Raw genomic sequence first — 15,602 nt, 5'->3', positions numbered from 1 at the left:
GGACAAAAACGCGTATCTGCAGGATTTCCTGTATCTCCCTCCGGCCAAGCGGGGACGACTGAGGCTGCGATCAACACCCAGACGAGGCGGTGAGAAGTGCGAAGTATCCCGACCAGAGCCTAGCTGAGAGAGCAAGATCCGAGGTATACAGAGACCCGCCAGGTTCCGAAGTTCCGAGTCCAGTCGAGTCGAGTCCAGTCCGGTCCAGTTTCAGTTCCGTTCCGAGGCCTTCCGTTCCGAGCTACCCGGTGAGTACCATTACCGGGGAGGCATTTAACGTGCACATAGTCTGTGCCGGTCAAGACGGGTTTGGGTACACAAATCCGGTCTGCACTGTTTTAGCAGTGTATCTGTACTGTTTAGCAGTATATATAGTATGTTTTGCATATAAATAAATATAAATAAGTATTATTTAGTGTCAGTATTATGTCAGTAACTAGTTTTCTATTAGTTATCATTGTTCGTAAAACTGTTAAGTGTTAAATGTTTTGAAATACGTTCTATATATTGTGGTGTGAATGACTGTTCATTATTGTGTTTTTTATAAAGTGTGTTCTAGTAATAAGGTCTAAAAATGCCGCTCTTCTCGAAACTAAGACAGATCAAAACTAGAAAAGGTGTACTCGAAGAAGCTGTTCCCATCCCACCTAGGGACACTCCAGGGTACTTTATGTATCATAAGCATGGCCTAGATGCCGTATTATTTCTTGATTTATGGGTGGACTACACCAAAGAATTACCAGAGAGTCAGAGATGGCCCGCAGCGGGGACCTGGGATGCAGATTGCATCATGAGAGTAGAAGAAGAATTATGGAAAAAGAAAGCCAGACAGTCGCAGAAAGATGCCATTGAATTATGGCGTAAAGAATCATATAGACGCACGGAAAAAGCACTCAGACAGGAAGAGAAAGGTAGAGAGAATTCCAATAAAAACCGAGAAAATCTATTACTCGAGGAAGGTACCCGAGTAAAATCAGAACAAATAGACAGACAAAGAAACGCCCTTATGAATGGTATGTATCCACTTCTGGCCGAAGGGTTACCTAAGGCTACTCCGGAAATACCAAAAGACTTGCCACCTCCATTGTTTCCGATAAAAGCACATCCCAAGGGGCATCCTAGAACCGCAGAAGATGTTTTCCTTTCCTCTTATTTAGATGACGCAGCTCCCGAGTATGCTAATACCGCACCACATAGACCGCTTGCCGATGATGCGCATCGCCAAGATTCTCCGTCTGTACCTCCACAACAACCAGCTCTGACACACATTCCGACAAGCACATCTGTTTCTACCGCTTTTCCCGCAACGACGGTTGCTGTCTCACCTTCAACAAATCCTTTCACGTCCAGCACCCCAGACGGTGCTACAGGAGGTACGACAGACATTCTTTCTACGCCACCCAGAGGAAATAAATTTTCCCTTAGAGAATTAGCACACCAACGTACGCCCAAATTAGCAACCCCCGACATGCTCAAGGAACTTCTAGTAGATTGTAGATATGATCCTGTGCCCGGTAAACGGGACGAAATGCTGCTGTCATCATTACGTATTCGACGAGCTGCAATATATTTAACGAAGCTACCAGGAATGGCTACACATCTAGAAAATATATATCACTTTGTCCAGTCAGGACGAGGTCCTGAAAGTATTAGCAGAGCCATGGAGTACCAGAAAGCGGAGGTACAGGGACAACTGTTACGTTTCCTCATAAACTGTGTAATCAGAAATCAAGACCGGCCTGGGGTAAATCCGGAAGAAATGCAAAAACTTGTCACTTGGGGCCAGAATATATCAGAAGGGAGACATGATAAACAGTTATGTATAGTAGCTATGTACCGAAAGATCCGCAAAGAAGTAGAACGAATACACGAAGAAAGATTAGAGATAGACGCCGCTGACCTAAACAGAGAGGAGGAGGAGCAAGAATCAGACCAATTAGATACAATAGCTTATGTAGGTAAAGGAAGACCCCATAATAATACCAGAGGTTTTAACGACCCAATACGTCCAATACGTCCAGAATGTAATAGACATCTTCCAAACCCTATGCTAAATACGAAATCCCCTGAACACTTATTCCAAGCCGCTGATAAATTACTCCGAGATCGAAGGGGATACCACGTGCTTGATTCCATGGATGAACAAGAATTAGCCAGGTCCGCAGTACAATGGGCTGACAGTCCCGGCGAATACAATGATGATGTACTTGCACACACGTTTCTGAATCTAGACCCATATGAACAGCGTTTAGCTAGTATATACATGATTCAACACCTCCTTATATTATATAAAGGCCAACACTCCGATACAGGACCCTTACCTGACATATTGACAGAACTACTCACGAATATATGGAGAGGGTCAGGTACTGATTTGATTAAGGAAATTCTAGAATCCCGAAACCAATATTTAAATTTCGTATGCCCAGAACACGTTCCAGTTCCCATCATGGGAAGAAAAATGTATCACATAGATAGACAGAATCCGTTACGCGAAGTACACCCAATTAGAGGTGCCGGTGATAATTTTACACGCGTGTTTGTGTACACGCCTATAACTAAACTGGAATTATTAGAAATGAAGAAAGTAGTACCCAGCCATGACAAGGACCCAGCAGGTTTCCACCGTGAGATAAAAGACATGTTACTCATGGGAGAGTATACCTACCCCGATATTATGAAAATATTAAAGGTCCTATTACCCGCCGGTGTTTATGAGAAACTCAAAGAAAAAGAATGGGAGGTGGGAGACCAAAAGATAGATTGGACAGCATTAGAAAACGAAGAAAAGGCCCGAGCTGCAGGAGCAGGGCTTGGGGAAAAGACTACAGCACTAGCAGGATTACTAATACAGGTACTGCCACGTTTATTAACTACGAAAAAGGAAGACTGGGGTGCAATCTCAGCCTGTAAACAAAAACCAGATGAAGACACTAGTGATTTCTATTCCCGATTTGAAAAATGTTTTAGTATAAATAGTGGCATAAAAGCCAGTAGTGAGTCATATCCACATCTGTTTGTGACAAAATTAGTTGAAAATTCTCTGCTACAAGTCAAGAATAGAGTATTAAAATTCGAAAGTACCTGGCAAGGTAATACCCCATCACAGATGCTACAGATGTTACAATATCACCACAATAGAATTAGAGAAGAACAAGAACATGAACAAAGACGTATGAAAGATACAAAAATGAAAATGCTTGTTGCACAATCAGTTCCAGCCGATAGTCATCAAAAGGGTGATTCCGCAAGTCCTGCGAAAGGGACATGCAACTATTGTAAACAACCAGGTCATTATATACATGATTGTCCAGTCCTGAAACATAATATTGCCACAGGTAGAACACATGAGAGACCACGTCCACCTAGACAGGATCAGAATCAACAACAAATCCCTCAGAATGCACAACCTAGGTTAGCTCCGCAACAATTAGCTCCGCAACAGGCAGCTCCACAACAGATCGTAGCACCACCACAAGCGCAGCCTGTTGCTGCAACACAAGCAACAACACAACAGATGTATCAGTACGCACAAACAGATTATCCCGATTATCAGCGATACTCATGAGATAGCCTAGAGAGGGAAGTTGGCTTACCCCTTATAGAGGTTCCAGTAGACCAAGAGGAACCTTATGTACATAGTGAACTATTAGGGGAAGACAGAAAGTTTTTACTTGATACAGGGGCAAGCAGAACAACTATAAGACGCAGTTAAGTTCCAGGGGCACCCCTCTCAGGCTCACAAAATATTTCCCTTGGATTCTCAGGAAAACCTATAATAAATGACGTAACACAACCTCTTCCACTTACAGTCGGTCCACTGACACGTACTACAGATTTATTGCTTACTAAATCATGTCCAGAAAACTTGTTAGGTATAAAAACATTGAAAGCTCTAGGAGCCATAATATGTTGCTCCCCGGAAGGAGTACGACTATTTTTACGTGACTTTAAAGGTCACTACGTATCCAGAGACATGGATCACCGACTGCAGAATTTACCTACACATTTATGGGCACAAGGCCCCACTGATGTTGGTTGCATGAACATTACACCATATCGAGTCACACTAAAGACAGGAGTGGTACTACCACGAATGCGACAATACAAGTTACCTCCAGATGCTGTAGTGGCTTTACTGCAAATCATTGACGAGCTTATTGCCCAAGGAGTGGTTGTCGAAACCGACTCCAATGTATGTAATTCCCCGATAGTTCCGATTCTTAAAAGAACGGATCCAAAAGCTCCGCCAGTATACCGATTAGTTATTGATCTGCGCGAATTAAATAAATGCATTGTACCACAATACCCCGTGGTCCCAGACATCTCTTCATTATTGACAGCCATTGACTCAGAAGCAACATTTTTCACTGTAATTGATCTCAAGAATGCTTTCTTTAGTGTCCCAATTGATCCAGAAAGTCAATATTTATTCGGTTTTAGTTTAAATGGACGAAGTTTTAAATTCACACGCGCACCTCAAGGATTTACAGAAAGCCCCAGCATCTATAGCCAAGCACTGAAACGAGAACTTGACAGTATCCACATGCCAGTTAACACTGCCTTGCTTCAATATGTCGATGATCTGCTGATCACCGCCCGAAGCGAACCTGAATGTGAAAAAGCGTCACTGACGGTTTTAAAATTTCTGGCCGACAAGGGGCACAAGGTGTCCCCTTCTAAGCTGCAATTCTGTGTCCCGCGAGTTGTTTACCTTGGGCACTCGCTGTCCAAGGAGGGAAGGCAGCTTACACCCGATCGCATCCAGTTAATTGCTAACATGCCACCACCCAAGACACAAAAGGAGGTGCGGGCTTTTATAGGCCTCACTTCATACTGTAGGCAGTGGATCCCTCAATATGCATTTCTAGCAAAACCACTCATCCAGTTGACAACACAGGAGGCAGCCACATCGACTGTCCTCCCTTGGACTCCAGAACATACACATGCCTTTGAAAGTTTAAAGAAAGCTTTATGCCAAGCACCTGTCCTAGCAACACCATGTTACAATAAACAGTTTACACTCTTTGTTACAGAACGCGAAGGTACTGCTTTGTCAGTACTCACTCAGGAACAAGCAGGATCACACAAACCATGTGCTTATTTCTCTAGTACATTAGATCCAGTAGCTCAGGCACTTCCAGCGTGCCTGAAATCAGTGGCAGCAACAGCTTTAGCAATCAGACAAAGCGATGCCATAGTGTTAGGACATCAATTGACAGTACAAGTACCACACGCAGTAGAGGTTCTCTTGAACCGCACACAAACACAACACTTGACTATAGCAAGACTCACCGGTTACGAATTAACATTGTTTCAGCCACACATAGAAATCAGACGTTGTAATACGTTAAATCCTGCCACACTGTTACCAGTAGGCGGAACAGATCCATTGGCACATGATTGTGTCGAAGTCATTACTATCACGACGAAACCCAGACAAGACTTGACAGATATCCCTTTGACAGATCCAGACTTGACATTATATGTAGATGGGTCATGTATGAGAACAAGTACAGGAGAGTTAGTGGCCGCTTACGCAGTCACAACAGACACTGAAGTCATTGAAACAAATTGTATTAACACTTTGTCAGCTCAAGCAGCAGAGCTCATCGCTCTGACACAAGCCTGTATTCAAGCCACAAATAAAAAAGTCAACATATACACAGATTCACGTTATGCATTCGGAGTCGTCCATGACTTCGGCGTACTGTGGCGAGAGAGAGGTTATTTAACGTCTCACGGTGCCCACATCCAACACGGACCCCTCATTCAAGCCCTATTAGACGCGATTCATCTACCTACTGCAATATCGATTATGAAATGCAAAGCCCACACAAAAGTTACCGATATCATTTCTCAGGGTAATGACCTAGCTGACAGAACAGCTAAACAGACTGCTCAGAATCAGACTCACACAACTGACATGACAAAGACAATAGTCCTGACACCAACACATTGCATGACAGTTAAGGATCCCGCCCTTGATGTAATTGACATACAGACACATGCTACACCAGAAGAAATAAAGAAATGGACTGAATTAGGAGGGATCCAAACAGATCAAGGATGGATGACGAAGGAAAAATCTATATGGTTTCTTCCCGACTCAATGGTCCAAGTCATCATTAACACAATACATAGTCCAGCGCACCTAGGAGAAAAAGCTATGCTAGACAGCATTCAACACATTTGGTTCAACAAACACTTGCGAGCCGCAGCGAAACAAAAAGTTCGTACCTGTATGATATGTTGTCAGTTTAATCCAGGTAAAAGCATCCCCGTAGAACAGGGTGGATTCCAAACTCCCGATCATGCTTTTGAAGTCCTCCAGATGGATTATATCCAGATGGAACGATGTCGAGGATTCAAATATGTTCTCGTAGTTGTCTGTGCTCTTTCCCGTTGGACAGAAGCATACCCGGTTTCAGATTACACTGCCCCGACTACTGCCAAACAGTTAGTTCGAGAATTCTTCCCACGGTACGGTTTACCACGTGTTGTCTACTCAGATAACGGCCAGCCGTTCTCATCCGAACTAATGAAACACGTTTCCCTTCTATTAGGATACCAATGGAAATTCCACTGTGTCCGACATCCCGAGGCGGCAGGTCTCGTGGAACGTCATAATCAAACTCTGAAAATTAGATTGTCCAAAATATGTAGAGAAAAAGGAGTAGATTGGATAGTAGCCTTACCAGTTGCACTCTTTTACATGAGAATGGTAGCACATTCTCGAACAGGGCTATCCCCGTATGAGGTGATCTTCGGTAGACCACCAAATATGTGGGGGACGCCTATACCTCGTAAAATAACTGATGTTGACTGTAATATGCTGACAGATTACCTGGCTTCCTTGATGTCTGCACTACAATCTTGTCGTTCACAGGTATCCGCAGCTTTTCCCGACAATACTGAGGTAAAACCCCATGACGTGGTTCCTGGGGACTTGGTGTTGGTCAGGAATTTTGACCGGAAGACCCAACTGGATCCTAGGTGGAAGTCACCGAAGTTGGTTCTACTCACCACAAGGACAGCTGTGAAAATCGAGGGAAGGAAAGGGTGGTTGCACTCGAGTCATATCAAGAAATTTTATGGACTACCATCCAGCGTAGATACTCCACCCTGTATTCCCTCACAGACAGACTCAAAGCTTCCCTTGGCTGAATTAACACAATCAGAACTGTATAAACTAAAATTGAGGTCTAGTAAGTCAGACAATTTGATTGTTTAAGTCCTCTCCAAGGTGAATCGGTTGAATTTGTTTCTGACATGTATCCTCTAGACCGGAATAGAGAAAGAAATAATCAAATGCTGCTCAAGAAGCATGCGTATTGTAAATCATTTCGTAGTCACTGCACAGTAACATTATTAATTTTGTTTTTTCTAAGTCTTCTGATCATCATTGTCAGCATCCTATTGCACATGTATTATCCTGTTCCTAAGCGTGCTTATAATATAACTGCAGAACATTCTTTTAGTGAATTACCTCCACATGAATTGTCTTATAGATTTGCGCTGCGCAATAACACTTTCATTAGTATGCTACATCATTCTCATCAAACCAGCAATGCCACAAATTGTTGGATATGTGGCCGACTCCCTCCCTATCAGAACTATAAGGGAGTTTTGCCCCTCTTTCCCTATCCGTTCACACACAATGGCTCCTGTGGAGCATGGTTTAGTTTGATTAATTCCCTAGATTCAAATTCCGCAGTTTATCAAGACAACTGGGTATGGGGAAACCTGAACTTAGTTTTGCTTAAAGTCTGCTACCCTAACAAGGAGGGACTTCCCAAAAGAACAGGAACTGATCTAGAAAATGAAGTATATGGATTAGGTAATTTTACGCTTAACCTCATGATCCTGAACGTTGAATCTGAAGCTACACCAATCTTGCCCGCCATGTCAGTATTCCCAGTAAAAGGGGAACTATGTATAAGAAAGAATGGTTCCATACACATGGGCCATAGTAAATGCACCACTGTAATAAAATTCAGTGATCAAGGCAAGTCTACATTTAGAGCTTCCCGTCATTCCTACTTTATATGTGGCCAGACCGCATATATACGCCTACCTTTAGATTGGGATGGTACCTGTTACATAGCATTCCTTCTACCACCTGTTTTCCTAGCTCCTCCTGATTATCACAGAAATACCCATTTAGTACACAATAGACAGCAGAGAGATCTCCCAATTGTTGATTACACTGAAACAGCATGGGAAAAATACACAGATTTCAATAAAGGTTTCTTTCCCTATATAGGTACAGTCACTAATAGTAAGCTGATACGTAGATTAACCAGAACCCTTGAAGCAGTAGTGAACGAAACTATTTCCGCCTTAGGCAATTTAACAGAAGAGCAGTCTGCTATGCGGATTGTTGTGCTTCAAAATCGTCTTGTCCTTGACGTCATCCTGGCCGATAGGGGCGGAGCTTGTAGGGTCATCGGATCAAGTTGTTGCATTTTCATACCAGAAAATTCGCCGTCAGTATATAAAGCCATAACCCGCCTTCATAAGATTGTAAGCCAGATACACCAGAGTCCAGGCACCTGGACTTGGTCCGGTTGGTTCTGGGGCGTGTTGTCAGCCTGGGGATGGAGAATGCTCTCCTTCCTAGGTATTGGCTTTCTCATACTATTCAGTTGCTGCTTATGTCTACAATGTGGGCCAGCGATTTGTGGTCTGTGTGCCACCTCGTGTATCCCACATCCAAGTTTTCGTTCGAGATCCCGGAAGAAGAAAGAAGAACAAATGATGCTATATGAACAGATCGATGGATTGATGAAGATCGATATCTCCTAAGGGTCCGAAGGGGACAAGGAGGGAATGAGGAAATATGAATTTTGTGATCAGTTATGTCCCCTATCGTAGACCCCAACGGCTCCATGTACATGCTATAAGTACATGTATGTTCCCTCCTGCTCCAGTTTTAAAGACGCAAATATATGTGCGTCCACCGTCAACATGTCCTCTTTCAGATCCACCATGAATGGGTCAGATATTCCTTTTCTAAGTATGAAAGGCCACCGACTTTATGTGGTTCACTTTCCACATTTTACAGACTCAGGCGAGTAGGCCCGAATTCTGTCATCAAGCCTTTTCCTGCCTTCTGCCTCTGAAAGCTCCAGTCTGAGCCTGCATCTGTGACCATGAACTTTGTCTTACTCCCTGCGCGGCTAACGGTGCCTGATCCAGCCCGTTGCCTGCCAAAAACTGTATTTCACCTTCAAGATTATCTCCTCCGCCCCTCAGACTGCATTCCTGTCTAGTAGTTTAGGTAAACATTCCTCCAGCTACCGTGCAAAGGGCCAGGCCTCGCTGTCCTCATGCAAGTAATTCATAGCCCTGTTACCATGGAATATTCCTACCCCCTCGCATCTAGTGTAGACACTTAGACGCTTGTACACGCACTAACAGTCAGTATAGTCAGTATAGAATAAGATTCTATCCTAAGAGACCTCTCTTTTTGGATAACACAGTTCTTTAAACATAGGATATTAGATATGATTTGGGATTAGGTTGACATAACCCCAGACTTCTGTCTCCACATGTAGAGCTAAATGTCAAGTCCCCTTCTCCCTCTAGTTGCACGTCAATCACACGTCATGCGGCTGCGCACGCATCTCTGCCAAATATTTCTGCTGACATTGCAGGATTCTCTTATGGATCCACCCACTTGTGACATCATGTATAATGACGTTTTCTAGTTACGCCTATTCTAGTTACGCATGCATATTTTATTTTGTCTTATCAGTTGATACGCCTACTGCATCTGTTTCACTGTAAATGCCTTTTCTATAAAAATGATTACCTATCAATAATATATGCCCTTCAATCCTGAACTTTCGTGGTGATGGAATAGAACGCCTACAATTCGAATTGTATTCCTTTGTATAGGAATAAAGCCTTTTTAAAACCTCTAATACCACGGATTCTGCCTCTCATTTTACTGAGTTATTCTTAATAGACTTTACCGCATAAAAAATAGTACCGGTAACGAAATATTTACCACAATCTGACCATTCCAAACTGATAAGCAACTGTGACCAAACTAGATATGATATGCTTTCAGAAAGTTGTGATGGCTTGTAGCCCAAATTATTTGGTTTTGTTCATATACTGAATTGCCAATAAACAGAAACTTGACAAAAATTAAAGACATGACCACACCGTGCATTTCCTCTCTTGCACATTTTGAGTTTGACAATTAGCAACACTGCAAAATGATACAGCTCAATAATATGATACAGAATGGTACATATTATTCTTCAATTTCAGGTTCAGACGAGTGGTTAGTGTAGCTAGTCCACACTAACGGTTGTCATGCACATTTTTTAAACACCTCAATACGTTTTAAAGCAAGCTGACCAGACACCGGTACGTGCAGTCACAACATTCAGGGATAGTTACCACCTATAGCATATGAAAGTTATGCCAGCAATGGTTACAGCATTCCACCTTATCTGCAGTTAAGGAACATATATCTCTCCTTTTGGATGACATGGATTTACATGACTTCTTGCTGGGCCCTAGGTCGCCATGTTCTAAACATCTCATACATGCCATATACAATTAACTTAGGAAAGTTTCTCAGCAGGAAGCTGCCAAAAGTTTAAGAGAAATTGATAGGGCAAATTTGAAAAAAGCATTGGATATTGTAGATAATATCATGACTAAATTGCCAACTCGCATTTATTCTTTGAATACTGTTGTATCATCTGCATTTGATATAATACAGAATGATATGTTTCTCCTCCAGCACAGGCAAAGTCAGCTGAGATTGATTATGCCATTGATTTGGACATTGCAAATTTTAAAAACAATCCATGTGCCATGGAAATATCTGAATGCAACTGAGTTGTTTTTGCCTTATAATTTAACATGCACACAAAACCGAATGGCAAAGAAAGATGCAAATTATACAATGTTAAACAATGAGCATTTAGAAAAATTGCCTTTCACAGTAGCTGAGACACCTTGTTTGAAACACTTTCAAGTAGGTAGATATGAAGCTTTAGGGGAGATTTTGTGCATGAAACTTGGTTTCTGCCCCTAAATTACAAATGTTTGCATGCAGAAACTGAAGTCTTTCTTAGTGGAAATGAATGTGAAACTTAATTCAGCAATTTATTAGTTTGTAAAGAGGTGACACTTCATGGGGCGTGGAACGCATCCATGGCCAATTTGGCATGTTATTTAAACGGCGTCCCACTTTTCTTGATTCAGCTAGTATTCGGATTACCTTAAAATGGAAGTTATATGTTGGTGATCAACCAAGGTTGTTGTGTGATAAAACTGGGAGTGCCATATGTGGTAACGGCTTCCAGGGTAGTGACCTGTTGTAATACCACCTACTCGCACGACTAGTGAAGTTACCTTGCGGCATTTGATTCCTATTTTTGGACATTAACTCTGATAAGTTAAGTCGACTGAAAGCCTTATTGTTTCAAAAGAATGTAGCTTTAACATCTGGTACCTTGGTAAGGTTAGGGGTTCAGATGAGGCAATGTAGGCTAGCTTGGAATTGGGACAATATTTCCTGATGATATGTGTGGATATGTGTGTCCCCATATTCTGAGGTTTATGTTGTCCAGTCACACAGTCCTACTTAATTTGTAGGAACCATATAACACTGTCCTGCTCAACCTCTTAGTGGCATTTTACATCATCTCCCAAAGCACCCTCATCGCTCGACTTTTGGAATCCTGAATCCAAGTACCAATCTTAAGTTGGATCTCCTCCTTTCTCTCCAACAGAACACAATGAGTCTGACTCCCTCAGTTCAACCTTTACATGAGACCCCTCATCTGCATCTTAAGGACCCACACACATCAACATCGTCTCCTACACAAATGACACTCAGCTAATGGCATGAACACCAGGAGCAACTTCACCCGTGAATGTCTGACATGGACAACTTGATGCAAGTGAACTGCCTCGAACTCAACACAGACAAAACGGAGATTCTGCTCTTCGGAAATAAGAACTCTCCCTGGGACTCCTCCTGGTTGCCACCTGACCTGGTTCCCACACCCACCCCCACAGACAATGTCAGAAACATCCTTGATGACAAGCTCTCCATTAACAATTAGGTCAAGACCATGATTGCATCCTGTTGCCATATCCTTAGAATGTGTCACAAAATCTTCAAATGGCTCCCCACACACACAAGACACACGCTTACCCAAGTCCTCATCATCAGCAGACTCGACTACGGCATTGAACTCTTAGCCAGCATCTCAACCCGAATCGTGCAAAGACTCTAAACCATCCAAAACAACCCTGCCAGACTCATAGTAGACGTCCCCAGAAACACGCACATCACTCCCTACCTAGCAGAACTGTACTGGCTAACCATCCAGAAACGCTGCAATTTCAAACACACCTCCAAAACCTTCTACAACACAGGACCGACTCCAACTCTACCAACTGTCCAGATAGCTGTGCTCCACCTGTATCTCCCTCGCACATATCCCACACATTCAGAGAAACAGGGCAGGAAGACGCACTTTCTCCATCATCGCTGCCAAAACGAACACCCTCTTCACATTAGAACTGCAACTTAACTCATCATATTCTGCAAGAAGCTGCAGACCTGTTCAAATAGGAGCCCTGCAGGGCATATGCTCCTGCTCTAGCACCCCCAGACCTACGCACCTGCTCCAGTACCTGATAGCCTCAGGTGATAACCTGCATCATACAAATCTGTTAAACATAACATAATATAACCATCTTAATCCTTTAGTGCAGCTCCTGAGTAGTTGATAAACTGAAGATAGGAAACTCATTAGAGCGGCAATGTATTTGTTTAGCCTGCTTTCTAGAAAATATTCTAAAATCAGAGCATCTAGGAATAGAAGATATTCAAAATGAGGGAGCTTTAGGCAAGACGCCACTAAGGTGCCTGATTATGATGCCAGATAAACAGCTTTCAAGCTTAAACTGGTATTGATGATCTACTGGGTACAGTGACAATAAAAGACCCCTTGAAGAGATCACAAAGCATCCAATGCTGCTGTATTATTAGAAATACCATTACACTCACCTTTTTCTTTTTGGAGATTGTCTGTGTACACAAAAATAAATTAATATGAGCTCTCTAGAATTACTTTTCATATAAGATTCATCTATTATTGCTCAATTTATAAACTTACCTATTGTTTTAATTAAATCACCTATCAGAGAAAATTTTGAGAAGAATAATTTAGTCTTGCTTTGAAGATGTGCAAGTGAAACTTGACAGAAAGAAAACTCAGAAATGGCAGTATTAGCTATCTGGGAGGATTTCTAAATATTCGTATTGCGATTTGCAAAATGTGTGTACAGGTGATATTCATAAGATATTTCTGTTCATGTAGTCACAGATACTTAATGTATTTCAAACTGACCTATAACATTCACAATTCTTATACTTTTCTTAAACCCTCAATCATTGGCCTGTTTTTTTGTAGTATATCACAATAAGAGGCATCTATAAAATAGTAATACATTCAATGCAGTTTATAATGTCTTCAAAAATATGTAACAAACAATATGTTCAGATTTTGTAAACCTCAACAGTATTTTAAAAAACCCTACTATCATTTGAACATTTTGTCTTTAGAAATGTCTGCTCAGATAGCCAACAATAGGTCATGAATTTGAAAATGAGCATTTCTGGAGATTTTCAAGATGGAGTCGTACAGTCTAATTTGAGTAAAATCCCTTGGTTGTGATGAAGAATGTGCATTGCTTTGCTCACTGTGTAGGAGACTTCTGTTTTTGTATAAAGGAAACATAGTCCAACTAATGGTCCTTCTAAAGAGCAAAATATAGTTCCCAACATCATCATAAGCAAAAGATGCATCACAGGCAGTAACAATCTTCAGAGAAGCAGAAGTACTCTACCTTGACTAGATTTGTTCTTGCCCTCACCTTTGTTTCAATGCAATTTCACATACCGTTTTCCTTCTGGAGACTGTCTGAAATAGAGACAACAAATGTGTAAGACTTAATACTCCATTGCTCTAAATTTCAAAGGCAAACTTTCAACAGTTGTTCCAAGCTTTAATATTATGACAAGTTTGCTCAAGTATAATTCTCTAAATTCAAGCTATTGCCAATAATTACAGGATTGATGCTAAAAATGATGAGATTGAAAATGTCCCATGTAAGAAATTGGGTTGGTGGTTGTCTGGGCTGTGAGACCTGGTCAAGCAGCACCCACAACCCTTTTTGGATCAAGGCAATTAATCTGTCCTCACCCCTTTGACAGTTTGGCACAGAGCATTGAGGCTTAACTCAAGAGCAATGTATAAAGTATATGTGGAACACTTTCAACTATAAAGCAGTGGAAACACGCCACAAAAGGAGCCTGTAACAGAGGTGGAAAATTAGAGTAACTTTTAATAAATAAAACAACAAAAATCCAATTAGTAGAACCCGAGATATTGAATTTTAAAGTTTTTAGTGAAACTAGCACCAAAAAGCATAAAGCTCGAACTAGGAATATCTGGCTGTGCTGGACAGGGATGAAGCCACAAGTTCAGGCAGACAGTTATGGAGTGCAAAATCTAATACAATGGGGTAACCCAGTAACCCTACAGAACCTGGGTATGTACAATATAAACAACAATCGATTCCGTCGGGTCAAACAATTTCTTTGTGGTTTACATTATACAAATTAAATAATTGGAAAACAACGTGCACTTGAACATAATAGAGAGAACGTGAATTAATCCCAATGGAAAAATATTTTACTTCATATTTGCAGAAACGGAAGAAAGACAAAACAATATATATTTTACTTTGTTATATCATGACATGAAGGCTGTCTGATAACCTTATTAAAAAACGGCGCATGTGAACATAATTAAAGTGATTTGGTGGATAAAGTGACAAAGTGACAGAATTAGTGTATTTTACAAAAAGGTGAACAAACTCTGTATGACTAATTACACAAGGAAGTACTAAAAGACAAGGTCCAATTATAATGGAGGTCACCTAGCAAGGTAAGTAAATTATATAAATAAATCCGTTAGGGGACCTAATACATGGACAAAGGAGCTGTCGACGTTTCGACCCTGAAAATCTGCATTGATTAGGGATATCAACACGGGTCTTCTTCAGGACAAGTGGACAAAATCGACAGCCGATACTCTTGGAATTCTTACAGTGTGTGGGAAACTCAAACCCAAAGCCTTGGGGAGAGAGAAAATCAAAAGGTAATGTTCGGGAGGAGCCTAGCGCGCAACCAAGATGGCCGCGTAGGTGCGAGGCTCCCGAGGACCTCCGCAACCTCCTACGTTTATCCTGCCTTCATCCTGAATCGGTTGAGGGGACTGTGTCGGTGAGCCTGCGCCGAGGTGGTACCCGTTTTCCGTTTTTGAATCGGACCCCGGGTGCCGGGGTGAGCACCGACCGAAGTTTGCGGCCTACTTCCCTCCTGACCCCGGATTCGAGTTTGGGGGTAACCCAGTGGCGAAGTGAACAATAACGGCGGGCCGGGCCTGGCGAGTCACGTACCCCGCACTTTCACTTTCGCTTTTGACTCCCCCTGCCCTCATCGCAAGTGGGATTACGGCGCTTCTTTGTGTTGGGGTGGCCTCGCTGGGAGA

At 42.1% G+C, this 15,602-nt stretch overlaps 1 protein-coding gene across 4 annotated transcripts in view; it reads right to left on the bottom strand.

Annotated features, from left to right (window-relative positions):
- The window catches only part of LOC146869588 (butyrophilin subfamily 2 member A2-like), a 253,067-nt gene that overhangs the window by 59,944 nt on the left and 177,521 nt on the right, over positions 1–15,602 (bottom strand). For 2 of the 4 annotated variants that reach the window (XM_085606894.1, XM_085606981.1), the window contains 3 exons: positions 13,947–13,967; positions 13,161–13,181; positions 13,052–13,072 (listed from right to left, as the gene is read on the bottom strand). In XM_085606894.1, the coding sequence (XP_085463020.1) occupies positions 13,052–13,072; positions 13,161–13,181; positions 13,947–13,967 (63 nt within the window). The remainder of the gene's footprint in view (positions 1–13,051; positions 13,073–13,160; positions 13,182–13,946; positions 13,968–15,602) is intronic. The other 2 variants (XM_085607058.1, XM_085607145.1) reach the window with 1 other exon arrangement.

Source organism: Triturus cristatus, chromosome 1_1 (genome assembly GCF_964204655.1).
Source record: "Triturus cristatus chromosome 1_1, aTriCri1.1, whole genome shotgun sequence".
NCBI classification, from domain to species: domain Eukaryota; kingdom Metazoa; phylum Chordata; class Amphibia; order Caudata; family Salamandridae; genus Triturus; species Triturus cristatus.
Note: the sequence above shows the minus strand (reverse complement) of the source record. Positions and strands in the feature narration are given on the sequence as shown.